The 20,063-nt window shown below is 42.7% G+C and overlaps 1 protein-coding gene and 1 pseudogene across 1 annotated transcript in view; one reads left to right on the top strand and one right to left on the bottom strand.

Annotated features, from left to right (window-relative positions):
* The window catches only part of LOC121555543, an 88,195-nt pseudogene extending 69,533 nt beyond the window's left edge, over positions 1 to 18,662 (top strand).
* The window catches only part of LOC121555563 (rap guanine nucleotide exchange factor 5), a 54,871-nt gene continuing 52,649 nt past the window's right edge, over positions 17,842 to 20,063 (bottom strand). Inside the window, exon 18 of the mRNA XM_045212765.1 lies at positions 17,842 to 19,059. Coding sequence (XP_045068700.1) covers positions 18,941 to 19,059 — 119 coding nt within the window. The 3' untranslated portion in view covers positions 17,842 to 18,940. The remainder of the gene's footprint in view (positions 19,060 to 20,063) is intronic.

Genomic DNA, 20,063 nt, shown 5'->3' on the forward strand with positions numbered 1-20,063 from the left:
CGCTGCAATTGGTTGCCCCAAATTCTGGGGTGTGGCTTAGCGAAGGGTCAATTAGTCTCCATTGGAAACTCATCCAAGATATGAGATTTCAGATTTGTATTAAGACAATATATTTCGATCAATTACTTCAATTCGTTTTTAAAATATAGTAATATAAGTTATTTCAATAAGCAAAACAAGTGCAGTTAGTAAATGTTCCATTCATATGCAGTGAAATCTTCCACACGCAATCTCCTTAGACAAACATTGGCAGTAGAATGGCCTTACTGAAGAGCTCAGTGACTTTCAACATGGCACCGTCATAGGATGCCACCTTTCCAACAAGTCAGTTAATCAAATTTCTGCCCTGCTAGAGCTGCCCCGGTCAACTGTAAGTGCTGTTATTGTGAAGTGGAAACATCTAGGAGCAACAATGGCTCAGCCGCGAAGTGGTAGGCCAAACAAGCTCACAGAACGGGACCGCCGAGTGCTGAAGCGCGCAGGGCATAAAAATCGTCTGTCCTCGGTTGCAACACTCACTACTGAGTTCCAAGCGTTCTCTGGAAGCAACATCAGCACAATAACTGTTCGTTGGGAGCTTCATGAAATGGGTTTCCATGGCCGAGCAGCCGCACACAAGCCTAAGATCACAGTGGGAAATGCCAAGCGTCGGCTGGAGTGGTGTAAAGCTCTGGAGCAGTGGAAATGCGCAGTGGAAATGCGTTCTCTGTATGATGAATCACGCTTCACCATCTGGCAGTCCAACAGATTAATATGGATTTGGTGGATGCCAGGAGAACACTACCTGCCCGAATGCGTAGTGCCAACTGTAAAGTTTGGTGGAGGAGGAATAATGGTCTGGGGCTGTTTGTCATGGTTCGGACTAAGGCCCCATAGTTCTAGTGAAGGGAAATCTTAACGCTATAGCATACAATGACATTCTAGACAATTCTGTTCTTCCAACTTTGTGGCAACAGTTTGGGGAAGGCCCTTTCCTGTTTCAGCATGACAATGCCCCCGTGCACAAAACGAGGTTCATACAGAAATGGTTTGTCGAGATCGGTGTGGAAGAACTTGACTGGCCTGCACAGAGCCGTGACCTCAACCCCATCTAACATCTTTGGGATGAATTGGAACACCGACTGCGAGCCAGGCCTAATTGCCCAACATCAGTGCCCAACCTCACTAATGCTCTTGTGGCTGAATGGAAGCACGTCCCCGCAGCAATGTTCCAACATCTAGTGGAAAGCCATCCCAGAAGAGTGGAGGCTGTTATTAGCAGCAAAGGGGGACCAACTCCATATTAATGCCCATGATTTTGGAATGAGATGTTGTGTCCACATACTTTTGTTCATGTAGTGTATCTTCACATCTCCACTCACACAGCCTAGCCTATCATATCACTGTATCTCCACTCACACAGCCCAGCCTATCATATCACTGTATCTCCACCCACACAGCCCAGCCTATCGTATCACTGTATCTCCACTCACACAGCCTAGCCTATCATATCACTGTATCTCCACTCACACAGCCCAGCCTATTGTATCACTGTATCTCCACTCACACAGCCTAGCCTATCATATCACTGTATCTCCACTCACACAGCCTAGCCTATCATATCACTGTATCTCCACCCACACAGCCCATCCTATCATATCACTGTATCTCCACTCACACAGCCTAGCCTATCATATCACTGTATCTCCACCCACACAGCCTAGCCTATCATATCACTGTATCTCCACTCACACAGCCTAGCCTATCATATCACTGTATCTCCACCCACACAGCCCAGCCTATCATATCACTGTATCTCCACTCACACAGCCTATCATATCACCGTATCTCCACTCACACAGCCTAGCCTATCATATCACTATCTCCACTCACACAGCCTAGCCTATCATATCACTGTATCTCCACTCACACAGCCTAGCCTATCATATCACTGTATCTCCACCCACACAGCCCAGCTTATCATATCACTGTATCTCCACTCACACAGCCTAGCCTATCATATCACTGTATCTCCACCCACACAGCCGAGCCTATCATATCACTGTATCTCCACTCACACAGCCTATCATATCACCGTATCTCCACTCACACAGCCTATCATATCACTGTATCTCCACACACAGCCTAGCCTATCATATCACTGTATCTCCACCCACACAGCCCAGCCTATCATATTACTGTATCTCCACTCACACAGCCTATCATATCACTGTATCTCCACCCACACAGCCTAGCCTATCATATCACTGTATCTCCACTCACACAGCCTATCATATCACCGTATCTCCACTCACACAGCCTAGCCTATCATATCACTGTATCTCCACCCACAAAGCCCAGCCTATCATATCACTGTATCTCCACTCACACAGCCTAGCCTATCATATCACTGTATCTCCACTCACACAGCCTATCATATCACCATATCTCCACTCACACAGCCTATCATATCACTCTATCTCCACTCACACAGCCTAGCCTATCATATCACTGTATCTCCACTCACACAGCCTAGCCTATCATATCACTGTATCTCCACTCACACAGCTTATCATATCACTGTATCTCCACTCACACAGCCCAGCCTATCATATCGCTGTATCTCCACTCACACAGCCCAGCCTATCATATCACTGTATCTCCACTCACACAGCCCAGCCTATCATATCACGCTATTCCACTCACACAGCCCAACCTATCATATCACTCTATCTCCACTCACACAGCCCAGCCTATCATATCACGCTATTCCACTCACACAGCCCAACCTATCATATCACTGTATCTCCACTCACACAGCCCAGCCTATCATATCACTGTATCTCCACTCACACAGCCTAGCCTATCATGTCACTGTATCTCCACTCACACAGCATATCATATCACTGTATCTCCACTCACACAGCCCAGCCAATAATTTCACTATCTCCACCCACACAGCCTAGCCTATCATATCACTGTATCTCCACTCACACAGCTTATCATATCACCGTATCTCCACTCACACAGCCTATCATATCACTGTATCTCCACTCACACAGCTTATCATATCACCGTATCTCCACTCACACAGCCTAGCCTATCATATCACTGTATCTCCACTCACACAGCCTAGCCTATCATATCACTGTATCTCCACTCACACAGCCTAGCCTATCATATCACTGTATCTCCACTCACACAGCCTAGCCTATCATATCACTGTATCTCCACTCACACAGCCTAGCCTATCATATCACTGTATCTCCACTCACACAGCCTAGTCTATCATATCACCGTATCTCCACCCACACAGCCTAGCCTATCATATCACTCTATCTCCACTCACACAGCCCAGCCTATCATATCACTGTATCTCCACTCACACAGCCCAGCCTATCATATCACTCTATCCCACTCACACAGCCCAACCTATCATATCACTCTATCTCCACTCACACAGCCCAACCTATCATATCACTCTATCTCCACTCACACAGCCTATCATATCACTGTATCTCCACTCACACAGCTTATCATATCACTGTATCTCCACTCACACAGCCTAGTCTATCATATCACCGTATCTCCACCCACACAGCCTAGCCTATCATATCACTGTATCTCCACCCACACAGCCTAGCCTATCATATCACTGTATCTCCACTCACACAGCCCAGCCAATAATTTCACTATCTCCACCCACACAGCCTAGCCTATCATATCACTGTATCTCCACTCACACAGCTTATCATATCACCGTATCTCCACTCACACAGCCTATCATATCACTGTGTCTCCACTCACACAGCTTATCATATCACCGTATCTCCACTCACACAGCCTAGCCTATCATATCACTGTATCTCCACTCACACAGCCTAGCCTATCATATCACTGTATCTCCACTCACACAGCCTAGCCTATCATATCACTGTATCTCCACCCACACAGCCTAGCCTATCATATCACTGTATCTCCACTCACACAGCCTAGCCTATCATATCACTGTATCTCCACCCACACAGCCCAGCTTATCATATCACTGTATCTCCACTCACACAGCCTAGCCTATCATATCACTGTATCTCCACCCACACAGCCGAGCCTATCATATCACTGTATCTCCACTCACACAGCCTAGCCTATCATATCACTGTATCTCCACTCACACAGCCCAGCCAATAATTTCACTATCTCCGACACACAAAGAAAGAATCCTTCCGTTATTATTCTGTTGCGCCCTTCAGTCACACTCACAACACCTAATGTGTTTTTCTCTTCTAAACACCATTCCTATTACTCCGGTCACAACCAATTATCTCCTCAGATTCTGCCCCCCAAAAAACGAATGTCCTTCATTATGTTAACCAAACACTAACCTGTATTACACAGAGAATTCATTAGGGGGGAAATGAAGCGTTGGTCTCGGTGTAATTACACGCAGGCCGACGTGACAGTTCACCACGCCGTATAAGTGATCGCTGCAATTAGTGCTGAAGAAGGAAGTCGTTTGCTAAACAATACAGGTACAAATGGTTGTGATCTCCATTTTTTGTTATTATAAATCACACACGTTCCTTTCTTTCCTCCGTCACCCTCATGGATCATCATCGCTTTCTACTGAGGAAGAAGAGAGTGTTGTGTCAGAGATGGGCTGTACGCCAAATGGCACCCTATTCCCAATGTAGTGCACTACTTTTGACAAGGACCCATAGGGCTCTGGTCAAAAGTAGTGCACTATGTAGGGAATAGTGTGCCATTTGAGATGAAGAGAGTGTGAATGTTTGTTCATTTCAGATAAAAGTAGATCTGCAATTGCTATGATCCATTTTGACACCTGTTATGTCGTCTGAGAAACGTGGCCTTCAAAGCAAATCTGGTGCCTGCTAGTGTAGCGGACGTGAGTCGTTCATGGCTGCTCATTGTCACGTGATGGGTAGCCCCGCCTGCGACTTCAAAATCAGTGTTGGCCCTCGGGTCAATAGAGCATTTCCTCTTGGTCTAATGGTCAAGACGTTGGTTTCTCCCGCGTTAGCCGTGAGTTCATCCCGCCGGTTACACTAGCACAGTTATCCAGTTTGTTGTTAATTCAGTATCAGCTTTGATACTGTGGCACCTTGGAAATATTGTGCCATGGCTCATGGCAGTTAGTAGCAGATAACTTCAACATTCAGTGTGTTGTGTTTCAGACAAACGAAGAGGTGGAATTGGTTCGCACCCAAAAATATGTTGCATAAAGATTACTTCATTATTCAATGTTTGTAAATATTTTCACTGCATCAGGGATAGTGTACACAGATGTTTCGGGTTTACAGCCTTCTTCAGTGTGTAGGTAGAATTTTCTTTTAATTTAAAACAACATTTGTAAAGAACAACAGATAGAAGGTGCTTTCCTCCAGATAGAATAAAAAGTACATCTACACACTGTTACAAAGCTCCCAAAGTGTTTCATAGAGCAAGGTTTAGACCCCGTACTGGGTCTTTATCAGGACAAATTGTTCACCAAGTACAGTATACAAATCACAGGAGGTTGGTGGCACCTTAATTGGGGAGGACGGGTTCGTGGTAATGGCTGGAGTGGAATTAGTGGAATGATTAAAATACACCCAACACATGGTTTCCATGTGTTTGATGCCATTCCATTTGCTCCGTTACAGCCATTATTATGAGCCGTCCTCCCATAAGCAGCCTCCACTGATACAAATATGTTCAATGTTTCCTCCAGGTGCCTGGGGAGGACCTGGAGAGATAATGTATGGAGGACACATCACAGTCGACTGGGACAGAAGACCACGCTGGACCTACCTACAGGAGTATGTGCATCCCAACATGGTGAACCTAACCCAGGCATATGTCTTTTGCGCTCTACCAACCAACAGTGGTAATGTAATGACCATCTCAGCCATAAGCACTGATCTGATTGTAACAGGGGAGGCTGCTGAGGGGAGGACGGCTCATAATAATGGCTGGAAATTACCAAATGGAATGGCATCAAACACATGGAACCTGTGTGTTTGATGCATTTGATAACGTTCCACCAATTCCGCTCCAGCTATTACCACGACCCTGTCCTCCCCAATGAAGGTGCCACCAACCTCCTGTGGCTTGTAATAATGTCAAACAAATAGCAGACAACATTACTCATCTTGTCTTGGGAAAACTAAGTTGGAATTGATATGATTCCTTTTTTTTAAAGTCACAAAAGAGCTTCAGATTCAGAGTACTGTATGTACCAAAGGTAAAGGGTGCCCTTTTGAAATGTGCGCATAAATTGCAATTATACAGTGCCTTGCAAAAGTATTCATCCCCCTTGGCATTTTTCCTATTTTGTTGCATTACAACCTGTAATTTAAATTGATTTTTATTTGGATTTAATGTAATGGACATACACAAAATAGTCCAAATTGGTGAAGTGAATTGAAAAAATAACTTGTTTCAAAAAATTATAAAAAATAAATAATGGTCACATCATTAGTTAAATAAAGTCCACCTGTGTGCAATCTAAGTGTCACATGATCTGTCACATGATCTCAGTATATATACACCTGTTCTGAAAGGCCCCAGAGTCTGCAACACTACTAAGCAAAGGGCACCACCAAGCAAGCGGCACCATGAAGACCAAGGAGCTCTCCAAACAGGTCAGGGACAAAGTTGTGGAGAAGTACAGATCAGGGTTGGGTTATAAAAAAGATCTGAAACTTTAAACATCCCACGGAGCACCATTAAATCCATTATTTAAAAATTTAAAGAATATGGTACCACAACAAACCTGCCAAGAGAGGGCCGCCCACCAAAACTCACGGACCAGGCAAGGAGGGCATTAATCAGAGAGGCAACAAAGAAACCAAAGATAACCCTGAAGGAGCTGCAAAGCTCCACAGCGGAGATTGGAGTATCTGTCCATAGGACCACTTTTAAGCCGTACACTCCACAGAGCTGGGCTTTACGGAAGAGTGGCCAGAAAAAAGCCATTGCTTTAACCAAAAAAGAAGCAAACACATTTGGTGTTCGCCAAAAGGCATGTGGGAGACTCCCCAAACATATGGAAGAAGGTACTCTGGTCAGATGAGACTAAAATTGAGCTTTTTGGCCATCAAGGAAAACGTTATGTCTGGCGCAAACCCAACACTTCTCATCACCATAGTGGTGGCAGCATTAAGCTGTTTTTTATCGGCAGGGACTGGGAAACTGGTCAGAATTGAAGGAATGATGCATGGCACTAAATACAGGGAAATTCTTGAGGGAAACCTGTTTGTTGTTTGTCTTCCAGAGATTATTATTTTTGTCATTTAGCAGACGCTCTTATCCAGAGCAATTAGGGTTAAGTGCCTTGCTCAAGGGCACATCGACAGATTTTTCACCTAGTCGGCTCGGGGATTAGAACCAGCGACCTTTCGGTTACTGGCACAACGCTCTTAACCACTAAGCTACCTGCCGCCCCCTGCTGATTTGAGACTGGGACGGAGGTTCACCTTCCAGCAGGACAATGACCCTAAGCATACTGCTAAAGCAACACTCGACTGGCTTAAGGGGAAACATTTAAATGTCTTGGAATGGCCTAGTCAAAGCCCAGACCTCAATCCAATTTAGAATCTGTGGTATGACTTAAAGATTGCTGTACACCAGCGGAACCCATCCAACTTGAAGGAGCTGGAGCAGTTTTGCCTTGAAGAATGGGCAAAAATCCAAGTGACTAGATTTGCCAAGCTTTTAGAGACATACCCCAAGAGACTTGCAGCTGTAATTGCTGCAAAAGGTGGCTCTACAAAGTATTGACTTTGGGGGGGCGGTGAATAGTTATGCACGCTCAAGTTTTCAGTTTTTTGTCTTATTTCTTGTTTGTTTCACACAAAAATTGTTTTTGCATCTTCAAAGTGGTAGGCATGTTGTGGTAATCAAATGATACAAACCCCCCAAAAATCTATTTTAATTCCAGGTTGTAAGGCAACAAAATTGGAAAAATGCCAAGGGGGTGAATACTTTCGCAAGCCACTGTATATTTCATATTATAATTGTGTGTGTGTGTGTGTGTGTGTGTGTGTGTGTGATACAGTTCCTCAAATATAAAATACATAGGGTGAGTAAGTGGGACACGTTCTGAAAATGTGCTTTCGCTTGCAAGTTAGCTGATAGCAGATTTGAGAAATGAAATTGAACATTTGATCCGAAAGCATGCATTTCATAATCCCCCAAAATATATTTTCTCCATTAAAATGACCTAGAGGAGTGTCCCAGTTTGACAGTAACAGGATGTCCCAGTTTCACAGTAGGCCATTGGCATTCTGGGACACTGTCAAAATGTCAACATTCGAAAAAGGTGAGATTAGTAAGTCATTATGATTCACAATTACATACAAAATATGTTGTAATGAGACACTGAATATCCTTTCTTAGTTTTTTATAACCTTAACATTATTTACCTCCGAATGCTGTCATTTTACTTACCGTTATGCCTCCGGAGATGCGGGTCATTACACGCGGTGCCACGCCCACAATGATGACGTCATACCCATTGAAACCATTGTTTATCATCACATACTTTCTCATTAACACAGAGGCATTGATTGTAGGTTATGTTATTGTGCATGTTTAAAGATATCCATTACAAAGCTTAAGTCTCCCACTTTGCTACGTGTCCCACTTAACCAATACTCACCTGACATTAGACACCATGTTTTGGATTTAGAGCATCTGTAGGTCTCCTAAGGTCTTATTTTATTTCAACACCAAATTAATTCCACACAGAAAATGATAAATTTTGCACTCAAATAAAGCCATTTCAATTGCATCACTTAGCTACCAAAAACCGATCATCCCAAAGTGGTCCAGCTCAAACTGTTCTGGAAACTTTGTTTTGGAACTGATGTATTTAGGTGGTAATCAATAGGTGGGACAGCAGTGTTAGTGGGAGATGGATGTTGCTGTGCTATACAGCCAAACACATTGACAGATGACTGCTAGTCCTGGGCCCTAATAGCACCTTGGTCAGGAGGAACAGTGGTGGGGTGAATACATACCTGACTGCTTTAAGGTATATCTGATTGTGTAGAGGTGTAATCAGAGCAAGTTGACATTTATTGTCATGAGTCTTGTCCTGGAGCGATTTCCCCTAAGATAGGCCAGCTGAAAAGTCAGAATTGGCTATATTGTAAAAATGTCTGAAAAGTAAAATGAGCTTTTTGGTCTTAATTTAAGGTTAGGGTTAGCAGTGTGGTTCAAACCCTTTCCTGCAGTCAAATGACCAAATCACCCTCTAGTGGTCTCATGGGTGGAATGTTATTAATATCTTTCATAATTATGAAAATAAAAAGTTCTTTAAAAATCAGGTGTTTCTATGTCAAATGGTTTTGTTATATTTCAGTCTTCTGTGATGCATATAAAGTGTCATATTGGAGTGCAAACTCAAAATTGAATATATTTCAACTCTATATCTGACATGGTACAGGTGTCTTAACCATGTCCCATAACCATGTGTGTGAGGTGTATACTTTTGTTTCAAAGTAGAATTGTTGAAGACTACCGAGAAACACTGTGTGACCCTGATTTAGCCCACTGCAGTAAAAGGTTAAATCTAACCCTAACCTTAATAACCTTTTACTGCAGTGGGCTAAATCAGGGCCACACAGCTAGGTAGGTCCTACAGGCCCTGGACTACTGTTCAGTCCTGTGGTCAGGTGCTACAAAGAGGAACTTACGAAAATTGCAATTGGCTCAGAACAGGGCAGCACGGCTGGCCCTTGGATGTACACAGAGAGCTAACATTAATAATATGCATGTCAGTCTCTCCTGGCTCAAAGTGGAGGAGAGATTGACTTCATCACTACTTGTATTTGTGAGAGGTATTGACATGTTGAATGCACAGAGCTGTCTGTTTGAACTACTGGCACACAGCTCAGACACCCATGCTTACCCCACAAGACACCCACATGCCACCAGAGGTCTCTTCACAGTCCCAAGTCAAGAACAGACTATGGGAGGCGCACAGTACTGCATAGAGCCATGACTACATGGAACTCTATTCCACATCAAGTAACTCATGCCAGCAGTAAAATTAGATTTAAAAAAACTGATAAGAAATACACCTTATGGGACAGCGGGGACTGTGAAACAACACACACATAGACACATGCATACACATGATAACATACGCACTGTACACACATGTACACATGGATTTAGTGTTATAGATATGTGGTAGTAGAGTAGAGGCCTGAGGGCACACACTTAATTGTCATGAATCCCGCTTCCTGAGTCTGTTTCTGCCTGAGTTGCCTGTTTTCTGTCTTGGAGTCTGTTTCCTGAGGTTCCTGAACGCACCCTGTCTGGTTGCCGGGCGACGAGGCTAGGCGGGAGATCTCTCGATTACCCGCACCTGCATCTCATCAGCTATCTGCACACCTGGTCCTGATCATCACCTCTCCACTTTATAAGCTCTGACCTGACATCCATTCCCTGCCGGATCGTTAGCCATGAACAGTATGTTGTGTCAGCGTATCAGCCTCAAGTTTACTAGAGTTCGTTTTGTTGTTCTGTACTTTTTGCTTGCCGTGTACTCACATCCGTTTACTCTGTCTACAGTCATTCTCCCAGAACATTCACCCCACCCCTGCCTGGTCGTCGGTGGCTTCTGTGACACCATTGGATCTGCCTATTCACTCCCACCATCATCTCCGCTGCCCGCTCCGTCTCCTGGATTATTCTGCTTCCACATTTGAGTTTGTAAATAAATACTCACCTTCGTTCTACTCACCTTGTCCTGGTCTGCTTCTGGGTTCTGCTTTAGAGAATTGTGACATTAATATGTTGTGAAATCTGTTATGAATGTATTGTAATGTTTTTAAAATGTATAACTGCCTTAATTTTGCTGAACCCCAGGAAGAGTAGCTGCTGCCTTGGCAGCAGCTAATGGGGATCCATAATAAATACAAATACAAATATGGTGGTATTCAAGCTGAGGTTAATCAATAAATGCAAACAGCTATTTTGATTACCTAGCATTCCCTAGCTAACGTTAGCTTGCTTGTCCAGCAGATAGCCTCTGTAGCTAGCTAACACCAGTCAGCTGAAAGTTAGCTAGCTAACGAACAGGCAAACAAAGATAGCTAGCTATATTTTGTTATGGAAGAGGAAGAGAGAGGCCCATCTCGGCTGAAAAACTGTTTCCCTCCAGCATGAGGCATTTTTTGTTGTTTCGCCCACCAAGCAAGGAGTTTTTGTATGGAGGTCAATGAGTGTCGAATGTGTTATTTCCTACGTGAGGTTTATTTGATCTAATAGAAGTTTCGTAACGCTTAAGTTGTTACGAGCGTACTGATATAAGCAGTGCTTAATTTGTAAATCGGGAGGTGCCGGAACAAAAAGTGAGCGCTGACCTGGGGAGCTCTGATGTACCGGAGCGCATGATAAAAAAATTTTTTTCACCTTTAGAATAAAACATTGCTTATCATCACATTTGCATAGAGCAGTAGAGTAGAGGCACTTACATAAATTGCACACATAGGATTTATTTTGGTGGCCTAGAGTCTGGGAAATATTTGTCCTTTGATAAACATATTTCATGCAATTTTACGTCATTTTACATGACTGGAGACTTTGGCATAATCTTTTTTAATGCCACATTCAAAACAACTGGGAACTCTGAGCTGGGAAATCTCAGACTTCAGTGGGTTCAAGACAACTGGGAAATCGGGGAAAAAACAAGCTCCGACTGAGAACATTAATTTTGAACGGTCATCCAACTCGGAATTCCAAGTGGGGAACTCTGGCCTCTTTCTAGAGCTCTGACTTTCCGACCTGAAGATCACTGACGTCATGATTCGACCTCGTTCCCAGTTGTCTTGAAAGCACCATAATACTGCACAAATTATCGAAAATAAACGCTACTTTGACACTGACAAACTGAGAATCTAAGATCAATGAAAACGAACGTCTTGAATCCATCAATAGCCTAGGCCTAGGAGTGTGGTGACATATTGTATGCTACAGTATGAGGAAGAAATTATAGTCCTAAAAATGCTTTCCAGTTTCACTGACTCACCCAATGATGCACAGCTAACTCGCTGGTGATGGCATATGTGCTCGTGCCAAAAGCCTCTCTCTCTCTCTCTCTCTCTCTCTCTCTCTCTCTCGTTTTATCTTTTTAAAACAATATTTGGATGTTGATCAAATATTTTGGTAGCCTACAACTGACCGATTAGTCTTCTCTTTTCAGCAGGAGCCATTTGCTTTCCAACCTGAGTTTTCCTGTGATTGTAGACTATTTTAAGTATTGCAAAAGGCCAGTTCTTTCTGTATGCTGTTTGTTCACTGACAGATTTACAGCTCGTTCCCGACTGTAGGCTATGCCCTGTTATTGGGCTACACTTCCATAGCTAGGCTAAAAAGTTATTTATCCTCTGTGGCTAAATTTTAGGCTTTCTCGTGGTGTAGTATGCTATTCTGAATTATTTAATTTCTTTCTGAACAGACAGCAGTAACTCTATAACTTTTGGCAAACTTTTTTCAACTTATCAGGCGTCCTGCAGCTCTGAGATGGAATAAGGATGAACGTGTGCCAACAATTTACCTGTGGCCAAGTCTGCCGGTGATTAAGTATGTCAAATACTTCCCCTGCCATTGTTTAGTTGGGGTGCCCGTCTTTTGTTAAATTATCTAGGGGAAACACTGATCTAACCACTGACACTGAGCACAATGACAAATGTTTGATTGGTAAAGCAGCATAGTGTTCCATGCTGTGTCATGTGGGGATTATGTATTACCAGGGGCGCGATTTTCACTGGGGACGGGGGGGACATGTCCCCCCCACACACATTCTGAAATTGCATTTTTGTCCCCCCGTTTTATCATTGGAATGTGATAGAAAACGAGGCAACTGTGTGCTTTAGGACCATGCGGACGCCTCCGAGCAGTCGGGTAGGCGCCCCTCTGTATTATGGTGTGGTGTGTCTCTTGAATCAGTAGAACAAGAAACTATTAGTATTTTTGTAGCTTTTATAACATATAATAAGCTAAGGATTTTAAAAAGTACTAATTCCTATGTTATATAAGCAATAACTAATATACTTTTCTCTGAATGTATTTTTGAATTACTTTCAGTATTACACCAATGCAAATTTAAATGTCAATATGAATAAAGAGGAATTAATTAAAATATGTACTTGCTGGTGTACATATGTGTGTGTGAACTACACCCCTGAGACTGTTTACCCAAGAGGGAGCAGGATTTGTCGGGAGCTTATGCTTCTATTTGGACCATCTAATTCAGTATGGAGAGCATATTTTATTGGAAGGTCGGCTAACTGAATGATACACAATAGCGTCTGGAGCAGAGTCCCAGGCCTGGCATTCCCAGGAGATGTGTGCACGGCGCCTATTGACTTTTAAATGAGCTGAATTTGATTTTGACCTTTTTGTACACCGGAGACAGAATACTAACAGACTGGTGTAATTCATTCAGGGCATGGTGATGTAGAGGAACCTATTCACAGAGATCCTACTGATATCTCTTTATGAAGAGCAGCTTCAGATTAGACCAGCCCTCCTTTATTTCTCTATGCTCTGTGTTATAGTTTCTGGTTATCAAGCTCTCTGGACTGAATTAAACCACACACAGAATGAGCAGACAACAACAAGATCATGTGATCCAGAGAGTAGGGGAAATGTGGCAAGTGAAGTTGACTTTTGTGATGTGCTAGATTAATTGGATGAACAAAAAACAACAACAGACAACCCAAATATGCTAAACGTGGGGCCAGTAGTTTGACTGTACTGTCATTGAGTCATAGTCTGTGTCCCAAATGGTATCCTATTCCCTATATAGTGCACTAATTCTGACCAGGGCCTGTATGGGGCTTATATAGGGAATAGTGTGCCATTTGGGGCGCAACAAAGCCCCCAGGCAGAAGGTATAATGTGAGTGTTGGTGATTGATCTCCCTGGAGCTCTACTGTATGTCAGAGTTATGATGAAATATGACCCCGGGTTCACAGTCAAGGTTCTGATCGTATTCTCACCGAGAGAGGAGTCTACTTTTTAATTTTCACCGATTAAAAGATTATGCAGCTCCAAAGATATTAATCTAGTAGCCTATGCAATAATGATAATCAACTCTATATATAACTAACCTTTTCATAATGTTCAGTTTAAACGGTGTACCTTTAAAAATGATCAATATTATTGTTTGACATTGCTGATGTATACTGGGTGGGAAGGTGGGAGGTGGTGGTAACATCACAAAGATGCCTTAAACTGATGAGATGACAGTTGCCTGCTGCAGATAAAGGCTATGACGCCATCTGTTGGCCCTGTTCCATAGTACTCAGAGGGGAAAGACGTGACACCTCTATAAAGGTCCAATGCAGCCGTTTTATCTCCATATCAAATCATTTCCTTACAGTGATTGTTTTCAATTAGAATGGTCAAAAAGAAACAAAAATAGCTTCTTACCGTCTTAGCAAAATGCAATTTCTCAAGCTATAATTTTGCTAGGACTGTCTGGGAGTGGTCTGAGAGAGGGGCGTAATTGGAGGAGCCTAATGGGGAGGATGTGTAACCTGAACATTTCCTGTTATTGGTAGAGAGGAGGGCAAACTCTCTTTGATATTGGTCTATTAACCAAAAATTCCACCCAGCCACACAAGCTGAAATCTCACACAAGCTGACACTAAAAGTTCTTTATCATAATTTTCCCAGTTTCACAGTAATATTCCAACCTCATAGTGTGGAAATATATATTTTTTAAACACAGGAAAACCACATTTTTGACTACACTGCCCCTTTACAACCACGCACTTGCGTGAAGTGGGTATGACTGAAGCACGTTTTGTGTTGTTAAATTCATTAAATTACACACTTCTATGAGCACTTTCACCAATTAACGTCGCCACGGTAATCTCTAGTTGGGAGTCCTACTTAGAAGGATTCTGTCTTCTCACCCGGTACCTAACGCACGCCGACGCAAATAGCTGTTGTGTTGCACTTAATTCCTTCCTGGGAACCAAAGTGGCTTCTACACTGTCAGGCTACAACAACAGAACAGGCAGCAGATGGAAGATTGATTCTGTGGGTTTATTGTATCCTCAACGGGGAAATTGAGCCTTCTCTCCGCTCTCTAGGGCTACGTCCAAAATGGCAACCTATTCCCTCTCTACATAGTGCACTACTTTGGACCAGAAGTAGTCTAAAAGTAGTGCGCTATATAGGGAGTAAGGTGCCATGTGGGACAGAACCTAGGCCTTCATCTGCCTCCTCTCTTCCCCCCCCCATTAGCGTGCGGCGGCGGTTAGGCAGTCATTAGGTGACAGGGAAATGAGGGGGTGCCTGCATGTTGGGGAGGAAATGGCAGGGTGCACAGCCTGGCCCAGCAGGGTGCATGTCATAGAGAGGCATGTTAAAGGCCACACAGGGCACCTGGTTAAGGTCAATGAGGGTATTGGGCGGGGGAACAGACGCTTTTAGGGAACTGGAGGAAAGCTGGTCTTGTTTGTCGTTGTACAGGGCTCTATGCAAAGTGTGCAGATAGTGATATTTGAGAGATTTCTGTTTGGTGAATAGCAACCTTGAGGATGAAGACTGAATATTTAAGGCATTATTTCTGAGAGAACATGTTGTATTTTCGTTACTAAACATGAAGAAAAAAAAACACCCAGAATTGTAAATATGAGTTAAGAAAGTGTTAACGTCAACATCTGTGTTCATGAATTGAAATGTTTATCGCTTGACCATGTGATAGTAGTTTCAGGATATGAGCGCTCAAAGTTGTGCCACTAGGAAGCAGTGGTAGACTGATGTACCTGCTCTAACTGTATTGGTCTGATTCCATTTAAAGGCAGACTCAGCGAGATGCAGAAAGTAAACAGCATAGTGGGTCAATTTCCGTAATGATTAAAAGTGTTGAAGCGCTTGGCTCTGCTTCTCTGTATACAGCGTGAAGCGAACCCGCGCAGACACTGTGTGTGTGAAGTCGTGCATCTCGCTCATCTCAATATTTGCGATGCTGCTCGCGGCAACGTCATTTCGCTGAGTCTCCCTTGAACATGTATTCACACTTATTTCCAAAGAAACTCAACACACTGTATTCATAAAACAAAACATTTGATTTATTATTTAACATTTCATAATGATTGTAAAAAATGAAATGCATAAAGAAAACAGTGATGCGAGGGAAGATAATTGACTTTGTATTGCTTTGTTGCCCTTTTGGAAATAATATTTCTTAGTATAGGCTAATTTGGGCATTGTAGCGACATGTAGAATAAAAGTAGTTTACAAGGAAATTCTTATTGTTACATGCATATTTTACTTGGTGGTCAATCCATGGCTTTGCCACATCATGCAGACCAGCTCCTAACCCATTGGAACCATGGCAGGTACTAAACACTTGGCGTGCGTCCCAAATGGCACCCTATTCCCTACATAGTGCACTACTTTTGACAAGAGCCCTATGGGACCTGGTCAAAAGTAATGCACAATAGGGAATAGGGTGTCATTTGGGGCGCATACATGACATGGAAGGGAATTATATTCAGCCAAAGAGCAGCAACCATACAAGTAATAAATATAATAATAAATAATTATCCATCTCCATGTCCAACCAGCGAATGCACAACATACTACAGTATATACATGGAATCTATAGTACATGACCTGCCTCAAAACACTATACACACCATAGATATAGATCTGTTCTATCTCTATGATACACACGTTACATATCAGGGGAATCCACAACAGGAGAACTGATGGTGGTACTGAAGAATCTCTATATCATGGTCTAATCTATTTTCAAAACCAGTGAAACATTCACAAAGAGGATTCCCTAGAATAGGATACAACATCCTGAGGGTGGATACGTGTACAGTTTATTGTTAAAAGCCATTTCTACAAGCTGAACTAATACTGCCACTGAAAGAAATAGGCAAAGGCATTTTCAACTGGACTAGAATGTTCAAAGGCAAAAGTGTTGACTTGGTGTATTGCTGTTTCTTTATAGTGCCAGATACAGAGACATGACAGGTAATGTAAGGATCTGATGCCCCAAGCTACGTCTCTGATTGTCCACAGCTAAGACCAAACATCTAAGTCCATAACTGTAGCATAACCCTTCTACTACTGTTGAGGATGGTTTTATTACATTATCTATAACTGTAACATAACCCTTCTACCGTTGGATGGTTTATTAGATTATCTATAACTGTAACATAACCCTTCTACTGTTGAGGATGGTTTATTACATTATCTATAACTGTAACATAACCCTTCTACTGTTGAGGATGGTTTATTACATTATCTATAACTGTAACATAACCTTTCTACTGTTGAGGATGGTTTATTACATTATCTAGAACTGTAACATAACCCTTCTACCATTGACAATGGTTTATTACATTATCTATAACTGTAACATAACCCTTCTACTGTTGAGGATGGTTTATTACATTATCTAGAACTGTAACATAATCCTTCTACTGTTGAGGATGGTTTATTACATTATCTATAACTGTAACATAACCCTTCTACTGTTGAGGATGGTTTATTACATTATCTATAACTGTAACAAAACCCTTCTACTGTTGAGGATGGTTTTATTACATTATCTATAACTGTAACATAACCCTTCTACTACTGTTGAGGATGGTTTATTACATTATCTATAACTATAACATAACCCTTCTACTGTTGAGGATGGTTTATTACCTTTCTCACTTTACTCAGAAAATGAATCTTAAAAAAACATAATTTCAGTCCTTGAGCCTATTTGGAAGTGACATTTATGCAATAATCACACACACACACACACACACACACACACACACACACACACACACACACACACACACACACACACACACACACACACACACACACACACACACACACACACACACACACACACACACACACACACACACACACACACACACACACACACCCTTTTCAATATTGTTGTTTAAATCAATTTAGCTTAACAGCAGTCTAGTGTGTGGTGGTCATGTACTGGAGGTCTGGCAAGTGTAGTGTCCTGGTTTGAAAGTGTCCTGGTTTGAAAGTGTTCTGGTTTGAAAGTCCCCAGAAGGTTGATGCTTTAATTGGTTTTGTGTAGATAGATAATCAAGGTGTGGTCACCTGTTTGGAAGCAGATAACAACAACCAGAAGCTATCAATACACAATTACTGAAGCAGGGTCCATATTCATAAAGCGTCTCAGAGTAGGAGCATGGTGTAGTGGAGGGTAAACGCAGTGTACCCACCTTTTTGGGGGGAAGGGCCCCAACAATGTACCCACCTTTTGCAGAAAAATGCATTGAAAGAATAGGAAGCCTTACTTTTTTCACTGCGACCAGCGATCCGAGTTTATCCAGCTATTTATCCACCACGACATACTGAATAGGAGTGCTGATCTAGGTCCCCCCTGTCCATTCATTATGATCTAAAAGGCTAAACTGATCCTACATCAGCACTCCTATTCTGGGATCCTTTGATCAATACGGATCCAGATCTATTTGTTCAACTGAGAAGCTCTTTGGTTATCTCTGCTCCATCATTGCTCAGTATTCCAGTATGTCTTTTGGCACCATCTTGTGGTTGGCCAGTGTCACACGGTCATCTCTCTGTCGGCTCTGGCCAACCCTACTCCCGGGGAGCTTCAGGGCATGCAGGCTTTTGTTCCAGCCCTGCATTAACCCATTTAATTAAACTCATCAAAGTCCTGCTGTGTGTGCAGCTGATTAGTAGAACCCTGTATATGTGTGTGTGTGTGTGTGTGTGTCTGTCAGAGCTGGAACAAAAGCCTCCACACTTTGTAGCACTCTAGTAGAGTTGGCCAACCCATGTTTCTCTAAGTTGATAACTGAGTGCTGAGGGATGTTTCCAGAGACTGGTTGGTACCCTGCTCCTTGGTTGTCTGACTTTGAGGGGTGGAGGGAGGGAGGCAGCCTCAGAGAGTGTATGTGTGGTCCATCTACACACGGGGCTCCAGTCTGTGGGACAGTTCAAACAGAGTCTGCTGATTGTCAATGACGTGAAGGTAGTCGACATAGGCCCGCAGCTCCGGACTGATCTTCTGGGGCATCCCGTTCCCTAGGAGGTAAACCACACAGTAAATACACACGTTTACAGTTACACACACACGCACGCACACACGCACGCACGCTCACACTCACACACTTAAACACACACACATGCTGGCTGAGCATTATCCATGACAGGAGATAGTCGTTGGTGCACTGTCTTCATTACTGTAAGTGGTTGTGTACCGTATGGGGTTCTCAGCATCAATGAGTCTATCAATTTACTATAGTAACACATAATGTTGTTATTGATGAACTGATGATCTAATTTGATACTGTTATTCTGTTGACTGCTGTAGTTGAGTCATTTTGAATGGACAATGACTGTAGAAAGTCAACACTGTGACATGTTTACTGTGTTATAGTGGATGACTGTAGAAAGTCAACACTGTGACCTAATAACTGTGTAATAGTGGATGACTGTAGAAAGTCAACACTGTGACATGTTTACTGCGTTATAGTGGATGACTGTAGAAAGTCAACACTGTGACCTAATAACTGTGTTATAGTGGATGACTGTAGAAAGTCAACACTGTGACATGTTTACTGTGTTATGGTGGATGACTGTAGAAAGTCAACACTGTGACATGTTTACTGTGTTATGGTGGATGACTGTAGAAAGTCAACACTGTGACATGTTTACTGTGTTATAGTGGATGACTGTAGAAAGTCAACACTGTGACATGTTTACTGTGTTATAGTGGATGACTGTAGAAAGTCAACACTGTGACATGTTTACTGTGTTATGGTGGATGACTGTAGAAAGTCAACACTGTGACATGTTTACTGCGTTATAGTGGATGACTGTAGAAAGTCAACACTGTGACATGTTTACTGTGTTATAGTGGATGACTGTAGAAAGTCAACACTGTGACCTGTTTACTGGATGTAAGTAATGACTTGAGCATGGAGGTTCAAGGCTCATCAAAGTTGATGGTCATTGATCTAAGACCGTGTGAGAGTAAGACACACACACACGTACACATGTGCACGCGCACGCACACACGTACGTAC

Source organism: Coregonus clupeaformis, unplaced genomic scaffold (assembly GCF_020615455.1).
Source record: "Coregonus clupeaformis isolate EN_2021a unplaced genomic scaffold, ASM2061545v1 scaf0049, whole genome shotgun sequence".
Lineage (NCBI taxonomy): Eukaryota > Metazoa > Chordata > Actinopteri > Salmoniformes > Salmonidae > Coregonus > Coregonus clupeaformis.